This window comes from Notolabrus celidotus, chromosome 19 (genome assembly GCF_009762535.1).
Source record: "Notolabrus celidotus isolate fNotCel1 chromosome 19, fNotCel1.pri, whole genome shotgun sequence".
Lineage (NCBI taxonomy): Eukaryota > Metazoa > Chordata > Actinopteri > Labriformes > Labridae > Notolabrus > Notolabrus celidotus.
In genome coordinates, this window is record NC_048290.1 from 1,265,679 (window position 1) to 1,283,817 (window position 18,139).

The following is an 18,139-nucleotide window of genomic DNA, read 5'->3' on the forward strand; positions in this document are numbered from 1 at the left end:
CTCTCTCTCTCCCTCTCCTCTCTCTCCACTCTCTCCCCCTCTCTCTCCCCCCTCTCTCTCCCTCCTCTCTCCCCCTCTCCCTCTCTCTCCCTCCTCTCTCTCCCTCCTCTCTCTCCCTCCTCACATTTCCTGTCTCTCTTAATCTGTTCTATCCAGAAAAAGGCAACAGTCTCCAAAAACACAACAACACAATCATGGTCAACAAACAACTCCTGTGTTTCACTGAGTGCACAAATGGTTGTTCAATGAAGTCTGCAGCTGATTCTGTTTAAAATAAGAAGCTCTCTCTCTGCAGGGATCCTTTCTCTGACGTGGTCAGACTCTTAGAGCAGCAATCTGAGCGTGTCAGGGACTAAAAGCAACTTTTAATGGAGGTTTGATTTCTGTTGTTGAAGCGGTCTCCTGGATGTAAAGCCTCTTCGTTCAACTGACTACAAAGTCCCAGTGATTCCTCGTCAGTGATCCTTCCATGGTGATGGATTCTTCTCTGCCTGTTGCGGTGGATTGAACATGAACCTGTCCTCATCCAGCTCTCCTTCTTCTTCTCTGAGCGGGTTTGCACGGATTGATTTGACATGACGTGGGTTTAGTTTGTCTCTGGTGTTGCTCATTTTAGTGAAAGTTAATAACCATCATCAAGGGGTTTTGACCAATCAGAATCAAGTATCTTACACAGCCGGATGATCAGTAAGGGAGCCAGAGAGTTTCTTTCGTAACTTGTGCTTTTATATCCTTGTGTTTAAACGCTTTGATATCTTGCTGTGTGAATAAAAGTTACATCTCTGCACATTCTGATCACGCAGTCATCAAATGATCTGCTTCAGTTTCAGTTTTGCTTTCCTGAGAAGTGTGGCAGACTCTCCCTGCTGCTGCTGCTGCTGCTGCTGCTGCTGCTGCTGCTAAGAACAGATGTTCAAAGTGAGAAGTAGAGAGGGGGAAATAACCGAGCGCTCAGTCACGTCTGAAACATGTGACTCTGAGGGTCCTGACGAGTCAAAAGGTGACAGACACGAGTTTCAGAGCGAGGGATGTGATGCAATCCAGTCGCAGAATATAGTCTGATACTGTGCAGCCTCTCCTGGATCTGGACTCCTCTTAGACCTCTGAAGGTGAGGCTGTGGTATCTGGCACCAAGACGTGAGCAGCAGATCGTTTAAGTCCTGAGATGCTGGATTGGACTGAGCTCATCGTGTTCCTCTTCCATCGCTCTGTGGTTCACTTCTACTAGGAGCTTTTACACCAGGGACCCCCCACAGGAGCTGTGGTTTGAGGACTCTCTGACCAAGTCCTTATGAAAGCTGCTCACATCCTCAAACTCAAACAAGGTTTATGCTTCTAAACATCAACTTCAAGATCAAGAAGTTCCCCTGCGTCTCACACAGGAACCATCTTAAAGAAATACTCACAGCGTTCACAAAGGTCGCTCCTGCGTCTCCTATTAAAGCTCTAGTTTTCTTCATGGGGGTCTGCAGACAAAACAAGAGAGACAAAGTGAGACCCAGTGTGCAGATATGCCTCAAAACTCACCTTTAAACAACAATCAGACACTTTAATGCTTCAATCTACACGAGGTGTGGTCTGCACGCTCAGTAAAGTAACCGCTGACTTCACACATCATGCTGTGCAGGTTTGAAGGTGTCATTATGAGCTGGATGTTGTGCTAAAGTGTGATGCTGCCTTTAAATAGTTCAGCATGTTGACTTTTCGTCATTTCAGTCTTTGATTAAAGCAGGGGTGTCAAACATACGGCCTGTGGGCCAAAACCGGCCCACTAGAGGTCCCAATCCGGCCCGTGGATGACTTCCAAAAGGGAAAGAATTATAGAGAAGACATTAACCAGGGTTCCCACTCTTTTCCAGAGATCATTTTCCAGGAGTGATGATCAAGCCGGTATGACAGTCTAAATTTAGTTCCTACATAGTCTAACATGTTCCTCTCAGTGGAAGTCTACATTGAAAGACGTGCAGTCTATGGCGATCCATGAAATCATCTCTTACATGCTTTAAAATGATGGCAAATTGATTATAGAACAATGCAACCACAGATGTACAGCACTTCACTTTATTAGTGCAATCAAGTAACACTGATGGGCAACATCTCAGCTGTCTCTGTTCTCAAAAATATTAAATTAGCGAAGTAAAAAAGAAAAGAGACAGCAAAGGACTCTGGAAGCTGCCTTACTGAAATAAATAAATAATAATAATCAGAGGATCAGAGCATAAACTGACCTAAATGAAACTGAGGTGGACCTCCCACATAGACACAATCAGAAAAAAGGCCCAGCAGAGGATGTACTTCCTGTCAGCTCAGGAAGTTCAACCTGCCCCAGGAGCTGCTGATCATGTTCTACACCTCCATCATCCAGTCTGCTCTGTGCACCTCCATCACTGTCTGGTTTGGCTCTGCAACCAAACTAGACAAACACAGACTGCAACGGACTAGAAGGACTGCAGAAAAAATCATCGGTGTCGACCTGCCCCCCATCCAGGACTTGTACCGGTCCCGGGCCAGGAAACGGGCAGGTAGCATCACCGCTGACCCCTCACACCCTGGACACAAATTCTTCAAACTCCTCCCCTCCGGCAGGCGCTACAGATCACTGTGCGCCAAAACAACCCGCCATAAGACCAGTTTCTTCCCCCAGGCTGTCACTCTGATGAACACTAAACCATAACAGTGTCACACCTGTCAGATAAATACTCTCTGTAAATATGCAATGCAACAATTCTCAAAGCAGAATTCCATATTTCTATTTTTTGTATTATTTAACTTCTATTTTATAATGTAAAACTACCTCTGCAACTCACCACTGCACTATATCATATTATTTTAGCCTGTACATATTAGTCAAGCCTATTTGTTGTTTCTTTGTATTTATAGCTGATGTTATTGTTATTACATTTTTATTTTATTTTTCATTGTAGTTCTTATTCTTATTCCTATTCTTATGCCTTGTACAAAGAGAGCACAGTTTACTGAAGTCAAATTCCTTGTGTGTTCAAGCATACTTGGCGAATAAAGCTGATTCTGATTCTGATTCTGAATGACAAAGAAGGCCACAAATGTTGAATGGGGATGTGTTTTTTTTAACCGTGTCAGGTTGCACACAGTCATGTTGGAATAGCTTTCTCCCATTTTCCAGTATTGGAAAACGGGTCAGCTGTTTTCCAGGTTTTCCAGGTTGCATGGGAAACCTCATTAACCGCAATCATGGTGCTGATGGAGCACACCTGAACGATGCTCTGGGACATTCTTTCTCAAAGTGAGGAGAAATAATATTTGCACTGTGCATAATCCAGTGGAAATTCAGACCTTTTTAGAGCACTTTGAGTTTAAATATATGTAAACTTGTCACAGTAGGAGCTGTGGATCCACATTTTTCAAAAGGAGCCACATATCATGAGCATGCATACCATACATCTGCGTCTACCTTAGACCTACACCCCTTCATACAACACTGTCCAGCAAGCAAACTGTCCATGCTGGAGCTGAGGAGTCCATCATAGGGAAGTTTACATTACACACTCTGTGTCAGGTGACTCAGTAACCTGTGTGCAGGTTTCAGTGCTTCAAAAATATCATATTTGGCCCACTATGAGACTCATCATGGCCAAAAATACTACAGCTGTTTTTCTAAGAAGATAGTTCATGTAATGTGAACATCTTTCTTTGCACTAAAACAAAGGGAAACATTTGGAGTTGTCCTTCTCTATTAGTTATTAGGAACATTTGTATATCATCCCACATCCACCCTCTTGAATACACAGACTACTTCTATCACACACACATGCACACACATGCACACACACACACATACACATACACATACACCTTTACTGACAGTCAAAACAGGACTTGCACTAAGCTGCACTTTCACTTTTTTCTAAATATTTTATTCTGGATGTTTTTATTACTTTTTACTTATTTCTTTGTGTTTTTATTTATGTGCCTTGCAGGGAGTCTGCAAAATTTCGTTATGCCTGCATAATGACAATAAAGTATCTTGAATCTTGAATTATGTTCTGGTTTTACTGGTCCGGCCCCCTTCAGATCAAACTTGGCCGTATGTGGGCCCCTGAACTGAAATGAGTTTGACACCCCTGACTTCAGGAAGTCTCTTCAGGAACATCAGAGAGCCTTCTGTAGACTCCTGTTTCCCCATAAAGCAGATAATAAACTGATATAAACTCCATAAAAGTAGGTAGTAGAACTCTGCATGTGATCCTGTGTGTCTGTAAACACTCTGCAGGAACTCACAGGTGAGTGTGTCTCAGGTAGGAACTTAAAGGTCCTTTAAACTCATCCTAATGAGACAGATCTGGGATTCTGAGGTGGGTCAGACTCACCATCCCCCCTAGCTCCACATCCTGGTCATCAGCCACGATGAGGATGATGTTGCTCGGTTTGGCTCCTCTGGGTTCTGCGCACCTGACGCAGCAGGTGAGCAGCGCGAGGAGCAGCGCGAGGGCAGCTGCTGGGTTCTGCCGGGTCCCCGTCGCTCCAGCTCCGAGTCTCGGACGTGCCATTAGACCTGAACCACCTCAGCTCCGGGACGCCAGCTGCTCGCACGCCGACAGAAAGTACCTGGGTCCGGGGTTCGGGTCCGGGGTTCGGGTCCTGCTCGGAGGGGGGAGGATGTGTTGTTGGCTGAGCGCGTGCAGGCTGGAGCTCCACAGTTTGAGGAAGTGGATCGAGTGTTTGAGGTCATATGATCAGGCTGAGTGTGGGAGGAGTGAACACCCAGAACAAACTGTTCAACGTGGACTTTAACACTTTTACACAACTCTCAGTTTCCTCTCTGCTGAGGTCTGAACATCACATTATAAAATACTCTGTGTGTTTAAAGTGAAATCATAAAATCATGTTTTATCACATTAAAATGAAAAACATGTAATAATGAAAAATGTAAAAATCGAATATGACAATTAATGGCAACTAAAAGGTAATAAATCAACTTAAAGATTATCATAATTAGAATGAATAAATAAAATAAAAAATAATGTGTCCAATTATTGAATAAAAATGTAACCTACAAGATCAGACTTAGGAGTTAGGGATGTAAAATCATAAATATTTCAACCTTTAAAATGTAAGTCATAAATATGAAATACTGACCAATAATTAAAAACTACATTCAAAAAGTTTGAAGATGATTTGTCAAAATTAATAAATACCAAATTAAAATGTACAAAACTGATGCTAGTTATAGATTGATATTATAGCACAGCAAAAAAATATAAAATAAATTGTTCCAAATTTTAATATATAAAGTAATGTAAAATATATAAAGACAAAAACATTAATTAAAATGCAAAATAAACAAAAACAAATTATTTAATAATATGAAACCCCAAACTATGACATTATTAATATATTAGTAATATTTGGGGTTTTTAAAGTCCAAAATATAGCATATGTCAAAATTATGAATGGAAATAATCATATATTTTAAAGACTTACAAGCAAAAAAATGTAGATAAAAAAAATACTAAGCATTATTAGGTGGTATATAATTCAAATTTGGTAATTATACACTATTTACTGAATATACAAAATTAAATATTTGTTATTCAGTATTTCAATAACAGCTTTTGCCTCTCTTGTAATCTTAATGTCCTTTCTTTATTTTGAAAAAATTAACTACAGTATTAGAAGTTGCTCTGATAAATTTCACAAGACCTGGGATCTTATTTGGTATTTCATTAATACTATTCCATGGACTATTTCTGTGCATTGCCTATTTATTTTTGATCATTTATTTATCTTAATTTATATTATATTAATATTGTATATTACTCTCTTAATATCATAACTAATTCTATTTATTATTTATATTTTTGTCATTATTATTATTGTCACTGTTTCTTCTTTATTTTCATTTGTTCTTATTATTTATCACATTTTGGTACAATGTTTGGGGGTAAGGAGGAGGGTTGACATGTATGATATTTCCTTGTGTTCTTAAAGTAATATAAAACTCATCATCATCATCATCATCAATCTTTATTTGTATAGCGCCAAATCACAACAAACGTTATCTCAAGACGCTTTTACAAACAAAGGAGGTCTAGACCACACTATGTCAAATTATGAACAGAGACCCAACACCAAGACAGGGTAAGACTCAGTCTGACCCCACCTTAATCCATCATGAGCATTGCACATCGCAGTATTTAGCTAGTTACAGTGGAGAGGACAAACTTCCTTTTAACAGGCAGAAACCTCAGGCAGAACCAGACTCATGTTAGACAGCCATCATGCCTCGACCGAGTTGGGTCTGGAAAGACAGATAGAGGGGAGTAAGAGAGAGAGGTGATAGTGATGAGACGAGTCGTAGAAGCTGTTGCCGCTGGAGTCCAGCACGTCCGTATCAGCTGGAGTCCAGATCGTCCACAGCAGGAGGACGTCTACGGCAGCTCAGAGGAATCTACGAGACAATGGAGCTCAGGGACTCCAGAAAGGTCTATGGTTAGTAACTTTAATGGGACAGGCAGAGTTAAAGTAAGTGATGAAGGGGTTGGGGGGAAGAAGGTGAGCTAGGATCCCAGTGTCAGTGCCAGTTCCCCCGGCAGTCTAGGCCTATAGCAGCATGACAAAAGCTGGTCCAAGCCTGATCCAGCTTAACTATAAGCTTTATCAAAAAGGAAAGTTTTAAGTCTACTCTTAAAAGTGGGAACTTGAACTTTGTGATGGATGTATTCAATATGTTAAGTCAATAAAAATGTTACCAGAAAAATACAATGCAGAATTTATGTCTGATTACAGAATTCAAACTTTTATAAAGTCTATCTTACATTTTTTTGATAAAAGTGTTTTTAATGTTTTTTTTAATCAACAACTGTTTTCCTGTAATGGCAGCTCTGAGCTTCCGTACTGGGCCACTTGACGGCGTAGCGCATGTTTCCAGTCGGATCTATTTTGGTACCGCGCATGTGCAGCCGGTGCCGACACACAGCTGTATCCGGTGTAACTCTGAAGATAAGTAAGCTGCAGAAAGTGGGTTTTTATTCCACTTACCTGCCTCTGAACATGAAGTCTGACTCACAGGAGAGCTCAGCTTCATCACGATGAAGACTTTAAATAAACTGAGATCACTTTTAATGATGAAGAGCTTCAGAAACACAGACCAGCATGCAGGAAGTGAAGAGAGCTGAGGACTAACCTGCCAAATGAATCCAGTATTTAAGGATCTTTTTATATAAACATGTTTGTAGTTTTAAATTTTAGCCTGTTTTTATGAGTGTTTTAACACAGAGTGAGTCATGGTGCCTTTAAAGAGGAGGAAAGTGGTCTCCTCAGAGACAGGGAGCAAAGCTGGGGATCAAATCAAGTTTCCTCAGGTGGTTTTGTTCCTGCTGGAGAGAAAGATGGGAGCAAGTCGAAGAGGTTTTCTGTCTGAGCTCAGCAGGAAGAAAGGATTTCAAGTGGAGGAGAAGTTCAGGTAAAGACAAGTTATTTCATAAGAATCATTTAGCACAAAAAACAGACTTTTTAAACTTTATTTAAATTAAATATGAAGAAAAACTATTTAAAATGCATGTCTTACTGTTTGATTTCTTCATTAATTTATTTGAAAAAAGTCTTAATTTAGAAATTCAACTTTACATAAATAACTTTTGTACTCTTTGCATCATTTAATGGTATTTTTGGGACGACAAATTCATAAAATAGTCCTCTTCTTGCTTGTTTTGTGCAAACTTTCAAAGTCAGAATGAGTCTTATTTTTGAATATTCAAATAATCATTAAATAATAGATAATCAAATAGTTTATGTTTTCATTATATCATCATTAAAATGTATTTTTGTGTGTTTTCTTTTATTATTCCCTCACTTTAATGCAGTATTACCATCTTACAGTGGTTGTGGGGTATTTGAAAGCTGTGTAAATAATAAAAACCTTCAAAAATAACAAAATAAATCTATGTGAGATTCAGAAATGGAGAAAAATAAAGAGACTTCTGCAGAAACAAAGAGTTTGGGGAGGAAGTTCCATGAAAAAATAAAGAAAAATTTGGTTTTAGTGCAATCTGTTTGGTAAAAGTAGAATATCTAGATCATATCCATACTTAAAGAATATCTGCAACATCTTAAGATAAGATATTACTTTATTGATCCCCAGGGGGAAATTATGTTGTTGCAGCAACCCAGACATAAGTACAATCAAGAAAAAGTTTCAATAAGTAAAAATAGAATAAGTTAAAATAAAATAAATAAATAAAGATAGAATACAAATTAACAAATTTAAGATTGGTCTCTCTCCTCACTTGATGAATCTCCTCTTTCCACAGTGAGACCGTCACGCACGTCATCTCTGAGAACAACTCTGCTTCAGAGGTCAGGACGTGGCTCGACTCTCAGGTCAAAGGTCAAACACCGTCTGCTCACCTCCTGGACATCAGCTGGTTCACAGAGAGCATGAAGGCTGGACTTCCTGTGCAGATACTGAACCGACATAGACTTCAGGTACGTCGTAGTTCAGCTCGACTAAACTGATCCCTCATGGGAGGAGCAAGAGATGAATGTTTTGCAAGAAAGTAGAACACAGCAAGCAGGTGCATGGAGGCTGTTTTTGCACACCTGATGAATGCAGAATTTAATCTAAACTTGATGCTGCAGGTCTGAAGAAAAGTGACTTCATTTTGAAGCAGAGGATCAAAGTGTTTGATTATTAAACTTGGACTGTCCGGGTTTGATCTCTCAGGAGCAGCAGACTCCTGAAGAAGAGGTGGTGGCCTTCTCTGTGCCGAGCTACGCCTGTCAGAGGAGAACCACTCTGGAGAACCACAACACCGTCCTCACAGTGAGTCCCCTGTAAAGTCAAGACCTTATGCATCAGAACATTTAACTACATAACATCTCGGTGGTGTCACATTCAGAGAGCCTGAGGGTGTGTGTGTGTGTGTGTGTGTGTGTGTGTGTGTGTCTCAGGATGCTCTGTCGCTCCTCGCCGAGAACGCCGAGCTCAGCGACGAGGAAGGACGAGGCGTCGCTTTCCGTCGAGCCGCCGCCGTCCTGAAGTCTCTCCCTGAAGCGGTGACGAGCATGACGCAGCTCAGAGGGCTGCCCTGTCTGGGAGATCACACGCTCAGAGTCATCAAGGTGAGTCCTCCCTCTGTCCTGGACTTATGCAGACCTGAAGGATCTCTGAGAGTTCATGTTTTATCCTCTCTGCTCGCAGGATGTTCTGGAGAATGGAGCGTCCAGTGAGGTTGAATCTACGAAGCAGTCTGAGCGGTATAAAGCTCTGAAGGTGGGTCAGCTGAGGGTGGACTTAATGAAGTAAACCAGTCCTCTCCAGTGTTTAAGAACAATCTGAAAACTCTCTCAATAATCAAACAGATACAACAGAAAACATATCACTCAGATTTGAAATAAAGGCCCTTTGTTTTTTAGATTTTCTGATTTTATTCTGCACATTTTTCCCTTTTTTATTCCCCCTTTCTTTATTTTATCATCCAAAACTCCTTCATCTTTACTTTTGACTTGAAAACACTAATAAAAGTTGAAATATTCATATTTTTCCATCACCTTTATGGTGCATTTGCTCGCTTTATTTGCAAATGGAGTCAATTTTCCCAATTTTTCTGCAAGTTTTGCTTCTTTTAGATTCACAAATTGTGTCAAATTGAAGATTTATTCAACACTTTGGAGCCATAAGTCATAGGTCAACATTCTTCCCTCCTCTAGCTCCTGTAAAAGCTTTATTTAAAGTATGTTATTGGCACAAGTTTGACTCTTTTTTTAAAAGAGGAATTACAGAAATTGAAAGAAAATCCTAGTTTGTGTAATGAAAACAAAAATATTACATCTTCCAAAACATTGTTTTTTCACAAGCTTCATCCACTGAGCCTCACTTTCTGTGTCTTTAGATTTTTTTTAAATTTTGTGTTTTAATAAAAAAAAAAAAAAAAAACATCTGTTGAAAGAAAGAGGCGTGAGAAGAAGTGGAAAACATTATTTTACATATTGTTACAGCTTATCTGACGACTAGTTAAAGGACTGATGGATTAAACATAAAGGAAGTGTGATGAGATCAGCTGATTGTGCTTCTTCTTGTCTCAGCAGCACCACCTAGTGGCCGAAGTCAGGCAGTGACTCATAGTGAATTATTTGTGATATTCTTTGTGATCTTTTGTAAACAAACTCCATAAAAACAAACAAAGACATGAACAGAATGTGGATTAATCCGCCTCAGGAAGTAGTCCCTAACTGATGCACCTCGTCCCTCCTGTGTGTTTGATGATGAGCAGATTTTAAAGACTTTGTTAAGCCTGTTTTTTAAATAAAGTTAGTGTCAATTGAAACCCTTCAATGTGTGGATTTCAGGTTCTGACTGGAATTTTTGGAGTCGGCGTGAAAACAGCAGACCGATGGATCAGAGAGCGGATACTCGACCTCCAGCAGCTAAGAGACTCAGGACAGACGCTCAACCGGGCCCAGCAGGCAGGTGTGTGTGTGCATCATGTCTTTGGATCAAACTTGATAAACTTCATTAAGCATGATGGTCTGCTTTGTTCAGGTCTGGATCACTACGATGATCTGAACCAGCCCGTCTCTAAAGCAGAGGCGGACTCCATCAGTGAAATCGTAGAGCGGGTCGTTGTTTCTGTGCTACCAGGGGCACAGATGAATCTGATCGGAGGGTTCAGGAGGTAAGAGAGTGATCCTCTACCTCTCTTTAATCTCTCACATCTGTAATCCTCAAGACCGGATCAGATCCAGTCCCATCTTCCAGGCAGGACTCAGTCTGATCTCATCTTAATCCTACGAGACAAGGGAGCTCAGGGACTCCAGAAAGGTCTAAGAAAAGAGAGAAGAGAGGGAGACCAGAAGAAAGAAAAAGAGGAGAAGGAATGACAGAAGGAAAGGAGACATAAAGGATGAAGAAATGTGGAAAGTAGAAAAGGTAGAAAGAAAGAAGAAAGGAATTAAAGGAAAAATGAATGAAAGAGAAGAAGAAAGGAAGGAAGGAAAGAAAGGATGAATAACAGACCCCAAAAAAGGAATCTACAGCAGAGATCCAGAGGAACCTACGAGACAAGGGAGCTCAGGGACTCCAGGTCGGTCTATGGTTAGTAACTTTAATGGGACAGGAAGAGTTAAAGTGAGAGACAGACAGAGAGAGGAGAGAGAGGGAAAGACAGGATCCCAGTGTGTCAGTCTAAGCCTATAGCAGCAGAACTAAGACCTGGTCCAAGCCTGATCCAGCTCTAACTATAAGCTTTATCAAAAAGGAAAGTTTGAAGCCTACTCTTAAAAGTAGAGAGGGTGTCTGCCTCCCGGACCCTGACTGGTAGATGATTCCAAAGGAGAGGGGCCTGATAACTGAAGGCTCTACCTCCCATACTACTTTTAGAGACTTTAGGTACGATGAGCAGGCCTGCATGTTGGAAGCGTAGTGTTAGCAGAACACTGGAAACCCTCTTTTGCTCTCTGCAGGGGGAAGCAGACCGGTCATGATGTGGACTTCCTGATCACCCACCCAGAGGAGGGCAGAGAGGAGGGACTGATGCCCAAAGTGGTCTCTAGTTTGGAAGCTCAGGTACGTTTATTTGTTCCATCAACAACTTTGAAAACATGGACTCAAGTCATTCTTAGGAATCTGATCCTCTCTTCAGGGTTTCCTCCTGTACCAGAAAACCACAAGAAACTCTTACCTGGAGTCTAAGGAGGGTCCGGGGCGTCCGTCCTCGAACATGGACCGCTTTGAGAGATGTTTCTCCATCTTTAAACTGTTGAAGAAAGTCAAACATGGAGAGATGCTGACGGAGGAGGAGCAGAGGAAAGGTTGGCGGGCTGTGAGGGTGGACCTCGTCGTCTCTCCCATGAGTCAGTTTGCGTTCGCTCTTCTCGGCTGGACCGGATCCAAGGTGACTTTTAAAAACCCACCTCTTTGTTTTTCTTCCTCTTTAAAGAAACTTAAACTTCTTCTGTTGTTTTTAAAGTTGTTTGAGAGAGAGCTGCGGCGGTGGGCGGGTCACGAGAGGTCGATGTCTCTGAGCAGCCACGCTCTGTTTGACAGCCAGCAGGTACAAACACAAACACACCTCCTCAACTCCTCCATCTTTTTATTCTTGCTGAATTTAAAGGATGTTTTTTTGTTTGTTTTTTAAAGGGGCGGTATCTGAGAGCGACGTCAGAGGAGGAGATATTCTCTCACCTTGGTCTGGAGTTCATTCCCCCCTCTGAGAGGAACGCCTGAGCTCCTGCAGGAGGACAGATAAGTGAGCTCACACGGCACCACAGAGAGCAGAGAGGAGCCTCAATCCCTGCTCCTCAAAAAGACTCTCTCTCAGAGTTTAAACACACTGTACTGCTCCTTTTACTGTCAGATATTCACTTTAAAAATATCATATGAAAAGAATCAACTGCTGCTGATTTAAACTTGAATGCCTGTTAAAGTTTAAAGTTAAATCTAATGACCTGTTACTGCTGATGCCTTCAATTAAAACATGTGAATTAAATCTTAAAGCATTCGTCTGATGATGCTTTCAAAATGTGTTGCACCAATACTCCAAAACAGACATGACTCTGTAGTGGAAGTCACTGCATTATAAACAGTCATGTCTCTATAGTGGAAGTCACTGCATTAAAAACAGACATGACTCTGTAGTGGAAGTCACTGCATTATAAACAGACATGACTCTGTAGTGGAAGTCACTGCATTAAACACAGACATGTCTCTGTAGTGGAAGTCACTGCATTAAACTCAGACGTGACTCTGTAGTGGAAGTCACTGCATTAAAAACAGACATGACTCTGTAGTGGAAGTCACTGCATTAAACACAGACATGTCTCTGTAGTGGAAGTCACTGCATTAAACTCAGACGTGACTCTGTAGTGGAAGTCACTGCATTAAACACAGACATGACTCTGTAGTGGAAGTCACTGCATTAAACACAGACATGACTCTGTAGTGGAAGTCACTGCATTAAAAACAGACATGACTCTGTAGTGGAAGTCACTGCATTAAAAACAGACATGACTCTGTAGTGGAAGTCACTGCATTAAAAACAGACATGACTCTGTAGTGGAAGTCACTGCATTAAAAACAGACATGACTCTGTAGTGGAAGTCACTGCATCAAAAACAGACATGACTCTGTAGTGGAAGTCACTGCATTAAAAACAGACATGACTCTGTAGTGGAAGTCACTGCATTAAAAACGGACATGACTGTAGTTGAAGTCACTGCATTATAAACAGACATGTCTCTGTTGTGGAAGTCACTGCATTATAAACAGACATGACTCTGTAGTGGAAGTCACTGCATTAAAAACAGACATGACTCTGTAGTGGAAGTCACTGCATTAAAAACGGACATGACTGTAGTTGAAGTCACTGCATTATAAACAGACATGTCTCTGTAGTGGAAGTCACTGCATTATAAACAGACATGACTGTAGTGGAAGTCACTGCATTAAACACAGACATGACTCTGTAGTGGAAGTCACTGCATTAAAAACAGACATGACTCTGTAGTGGAAGTCACTGCATTAAAAACAGACATGACTCTGTAGTGGAAGTCACTGCATTATAAACAGACGTGGCTCTGAGTCGGGTGCAGCAGTTTGTATCTTGTTTTGGCCTGAGGTGTGATTGAACTAGAATTACTGGTTAAAAAAAGAAGATGGCTCCAAACATCCTGAGGCCTGTTTCCCTGCATATCACAGATATCAGGGAGGTGTCAGTCTTTATAATTTTATTCCAACCAGGAACAAAAAAGAGGAGACGGCATAGTGACGCACAGTGATGGGATTAAATGTGCTGCGTTTCCTGAGATCAGGTTTCAAAGAAAGACTTTGCAGCAGGAGTTTGATGCAATCAGAAGATCCACACTGTTACACTTCTTCAGATAAGACAACACAGAGCTGGGACTGAAGAATATCACATAACAGAAAACAAAGAGAGAACATAGATGTAGTAAATGTAAAGACTTTGTGATTGTTTGGTGTGTGTTGTGTTGTCGTACAGCTTCAGGCAGCTTGACACACTTCCCACACACGTGTGCAGCTGTGACCTGCTTTCTATAACGTCCCATCGTCTGATCTGTACGTTAACTCAGAAGAAACCACAGTAGAGGAACCTGCAGAGACCACGCGCTCATTCACTGAAATCCAGAACTTAAAGAAGAGATTGAGATGCTTCTTTGACTCCACTTCACGTCCTTTAAAAAGCCCACACCTTGACTAAACTACCTGAACTCTCTTTCCTCCTACACTTGAACCAGTCGCTTTGTGTTTAAGGTTTCTATGTTTTAATCCCAGAGATCCTCCCTGACCTCAGAGGACAGATTCATTTCCCGTGTGTGAGTGTGAAGCCGGGGCGTTTCCTCCACCTCTTCCTAACAGCCTCATTAACCTCTAAATACCACTTTAACATCAAAGACTGCGTCCCAGCTCACACCTCCGCTCCTCTCTCATCCACGCCTCTGACCTGTGCACACTTTCTGACGATTTAACCTTAAATTTCACTTTAAAGGTGGATTAAAATTAACGTCTAACTTCAATCCTGCACAGTGTCAGCGTGTAGAGTTACAGCGGAGGAATAAAGGCTGTTTTTATTTTTACGTTTCCTTTTATAATCACCATCGACACGTGACTGTTTTTGACACCGAATGTGTGAAGCAAAAGTTTTCAGAAGTAAAAAGAGACACGAGGAGCCTGAGAGTCTGGACTCCTGTGAGAACAGAGACGAGAGGGGATGTAGTTTGTGTAAATGTAAATTCATTGAGTCCCACAAATGAAGTCCCACGCTTTACACGGCTCCTCCTCTGCACCCTCACCGAGCTGCATTCCCCAAACAAGATCCTGACCCATTTGCCCCTGAAGACCGCACAGCTTCTGTTAAGATGCAACATTAAACAGCACGCTTTCATGAGTTCTGATCCTCCACACTGACTTCATAGATATGCATTAAACACAGACAAGACTCTGTAGTGGAAGTCACTGCATTAAATACAGACGTGACTCTGTAGTGGAAGTCACTGCATTAAAAACAGACATGACTCTGTAGTGAAAGTCACTGCATTAAATACAGACATGACTCTGTAGTGGAAGTCACTGCATTAAAAACAGACGTGACTGTAGTGGAAGTCACTGCATTAAAAACAGACGTGACTGTTGTGGAAGTCACTGCATTATAAACAGACATGGCTCTGTAGTGGAAGTCACTGCATTAAACACAGACATGACTCTGTAGTGGAAGTCACTGCATTAAAAACAGACATGACTCTGTAGTGGAAGTCACTGCATTAAAAACACACATGACTCTGTAGTGGAAGTCACTGCATTAAAAACAGACATGACTCTGTAGTGGAAGTCACTGCATTAAACACAGACATGACTCTGTAGTGGAAGTCACTGCATTAAACACAGACATGACTCTGTAGTGGAAGTCACTGCATTAAACACAGACATGACTCTGTAGTGGAAGTCACTGCATTAAACACAGACATGACTCTGTAGTGGAAGTCACTGCATTAAAAACAGACATGACTCTGTAGTGGAAGTCACTGCATTATAAACAGACATGACTCTGTAGTGGAAGTCACTGCATTATAAACAGATATGACTCTGTAGTGGAAGTCACTGCATTAAACACAGACATGACTCTGTAGTGGAAGTCACTGCATTAAACACAGACATGACTCTGTAGTGGAAGTCACTGCATTAAACACAGACATGACTCTGTAGTGGAAGTCACTGCATTAAACACAGACATGACTCTGTAGTGGAAGTCACTGCATTAAAAGCAGACATGACTCTGTAGTGGAAGTCACTGCATTAAAAGCAGACATGACTGTAGTGGAAGTCACTGCATTAAACACAGACAAGACTCTGTAGTGGAAGTCACTGCATTAAACACAGACAAGACTCTGTAGTTGAAGTCACTGCATTAAAAACAGACATGACTCTGTAGTGGAAGTCACTGCATTAAAAACAGAGACATGACTCTGTAGTGGAAGTCACTGCATTAAAAACAGACGTGACTCTGTAATGGAAGTCACTGCATTAAAAACAGACATGACTCTGTAGTGGAAGTCACTGCATTAAAAACACACATGACTCTGTAGTGGAAGTCACTGCATTAAAAACAGACGTGACTCTGTAATGGAAGTCACTGCATTATAAACAGACATGACTCTGTAGTGGAAGTCACTGCATTAAAAACAGACATGACTCTGTAATGGAAGTCACTGCATTAAAAACAGACATGACTCTGTAGTGGAAGTCACTGCATTAAGAACAGACATGACTGTTGTGGAAGTCACTGCATTAAAAACAGAGACATGACTCTGTAGTGGAAGTCACTGCATTATAAACAGAGACATGACTCTGTAGTGGAAGTCACTACATCCACCTCTGCAGGTTAAAACTGAACCATGCAAAGAGGAAACCATATGTAAACCTGATCCAGAATCACAGAGACTTCTCTGGACCTGAGTCGGTTTAAGATGGACTGAGTCATGGGTCACAAATCCTGGACGCTGTGTCCTCCGCTCTAAAGAGGAGAGGGACCACCCGGCTTGTTATCAGCTCACAGTTCAAAGCCAGCGGCCCTGATGGTATGGGGATCAGAAGAGTCCATGGCATGGGTAGCTTCCACATCTGTGAAGGCTTCATTAATGCTGAACAATATCTACAGGTTTAGGAGCAACACATGCTGCCATCCAGACCATGACGTCTTCAGGAAGACCTTACAGATTTCAGCAAAACCACATTCTGCACGGATTACAACAGCATGGCTCTGTAGTAGGAGAGTCCAGGTGTGGAATAGGGATTGTAAATTAAAGCTCCTGCAAAGAGATTTTAACTAATTATGACACAATACAACAGGATGTGTTCGTTTTTTTAAGAGATATAATTTTGTCCACAGGGGGGCGCCAAAGTCAACACCAACAGAAACTCCCTTGCAGGAGCTTTAAAGAAAGGAAAACTTGCTTTAATTCCAGACCGTTATCATCTGATTTCAACAGATGAGCTGTGTGTGTGTGTGCGTGTGTGTGTGTTTGGGTGTGTAATAGCTCCCTCTCTGCTATGGGGGCAGGGGTAGTCTCTGGTCCTGGTCTTCTGCTGTCTCTGTGTCTGTGGGGTAACGGCCTCCCGCTGAGCTGGTCTTTGATTGGCTCCATTCAGACTCTTTCATCTCTAATGGGCCTGTTTGCTGCTCTGTTATGGACACAAACACACCTCTGATCCCCCCCCCTCGCCCCCTCGCCCCTCCAACCCCCCCGGGACTCTGACAGACAGGAGACACATGTCCCAACATGGTCGTCCTCAGATCTCTGCATATAAGAGGTAATATCTGCTCCCGTCTCTGCGTTATCAGGCTCTCACAGATAAAATCACACAAACTGAGACAGATGGAGCTCAGGGGAACTTTCTTTGGAGGAGGAGGAGGAGTTTTATTTTCTCATTATCAATAAATCCTTTAAAACATTAAACATCTCTCATGGACGTCTGGTCTGTAGCGCTCATCTCTTACTCATGAAGACATCCTTTAAGAACAGAATAAAATACAGAGTTTAAGCTAATTTATCTTCCTGAATAAATCCTGTCATTTTTTATCCCATGTATCTGAGCCCTCTAGTGTCTTCTTTATTTATATACATATTTTTCTCCCATTGTAAAAAAATGATGACCATCTATTGATTTTTCTTAGGTTGATTTAGTCTGTTTTCATTTCAATTCTGTTGTTTATTTTTCTAATAAATCTCTAAAAATATTCTATCATTTAACACATAACATCTTCTTTCATGTAACATATGGTAATGGATTCATGCCATATTGCATCACATCGTATAACATCTTATTGTATCGTATCTTTCTGTATTAATGTTTCAATTTGTATTCATATTGTATTCACCATATTGTCTCGTTTAGTCTAGCATTGTAACGCATCATACCATAGTTTATCGTATCGTATTATAGGGTGTCATGTCATGTTGTTTCGTGTCATATTGTATTGTGTCAAGAATTTTCATTTCATATTGTGTCATGTTGTATTGTACCATGTCATCGTTTTATGTCATGTCATATCGTATTGTTTCGTGTCTTATCAAAATGATGCCATGTCGTGTCATGCCGTGTCGTATCGCATCGCATTGTGATGTGTCATATCGTATTGTTTCGTGTGGT

At 41.2% G+C, this 18,139-nt stretch overlaps 2 protein-coding genes across 3 annotated transcripts; one reads left to right on the forward strand and one right to left on the reverse strand.

Annotated features, from left to right (window-relative positions):
* Positions 1–806: 806 nt before the first annotated feature.
* Positions 807–4,742, reverse strand: LOC117831462 (N-acetylglucosamine-6-sulfatase-like). The gene is made up of 3 exons (XM_034710170.1): positions 4,347–4,742; positions 1,323–1,466; positions 807–899 (listed from the first exon to the last, which is right to left on the reverse strand). The coding sequence occupies exons 1-3, from the start codon at positions 4,524–4,526 to the stop codon at positions 807–809; spliced, it is 417 nt and encodes a 138-aa protein (XP_034566061.1). The 5' UTR covers positions 4,527–4,742.
* A 2,178-nt stretch (positions 4,743–6,920) lies between these two features.
* Positions 6,921–12,471, forward strand: polm (polymerase (DNA directed), mu). 2 transcript variants are annotated; one of them, XM_034709461.1, is made up of 11 exons: positions 6,921–7,441; positions 8,289–8,463; positions 8,702–8,800; positions 8,929–9,099; positions 9,179–9,250; positions 10,327–10,447; positions 10,520–10,652; positions 11,440–11,542; positions 11,619–11,870; positions 11,946–12,029; positions 12,116–12,471. In XM_034709461.1, exons 1-11 carry the CDS (start codon positions 7,263–7,265, stop codon positions 12,200–12,202), a joined length of 1,476 nt encoding a protein of 491 aa, XP_034565352.1. In that variant the 5' UTR covers positions 6,921–7,262; the 3' UTR covers positions 12,203–12,471. The 2 variants fall into 2 exon arrangements, with proteins under 2 accessions (XP_034565352.1, XP_034565351.1); XM_034709460.1 differs by having other exon boundaries at positions 11,619–12,029.
* Positions 12,472–18,139: the final 5,668 nt, after the last annotated feature.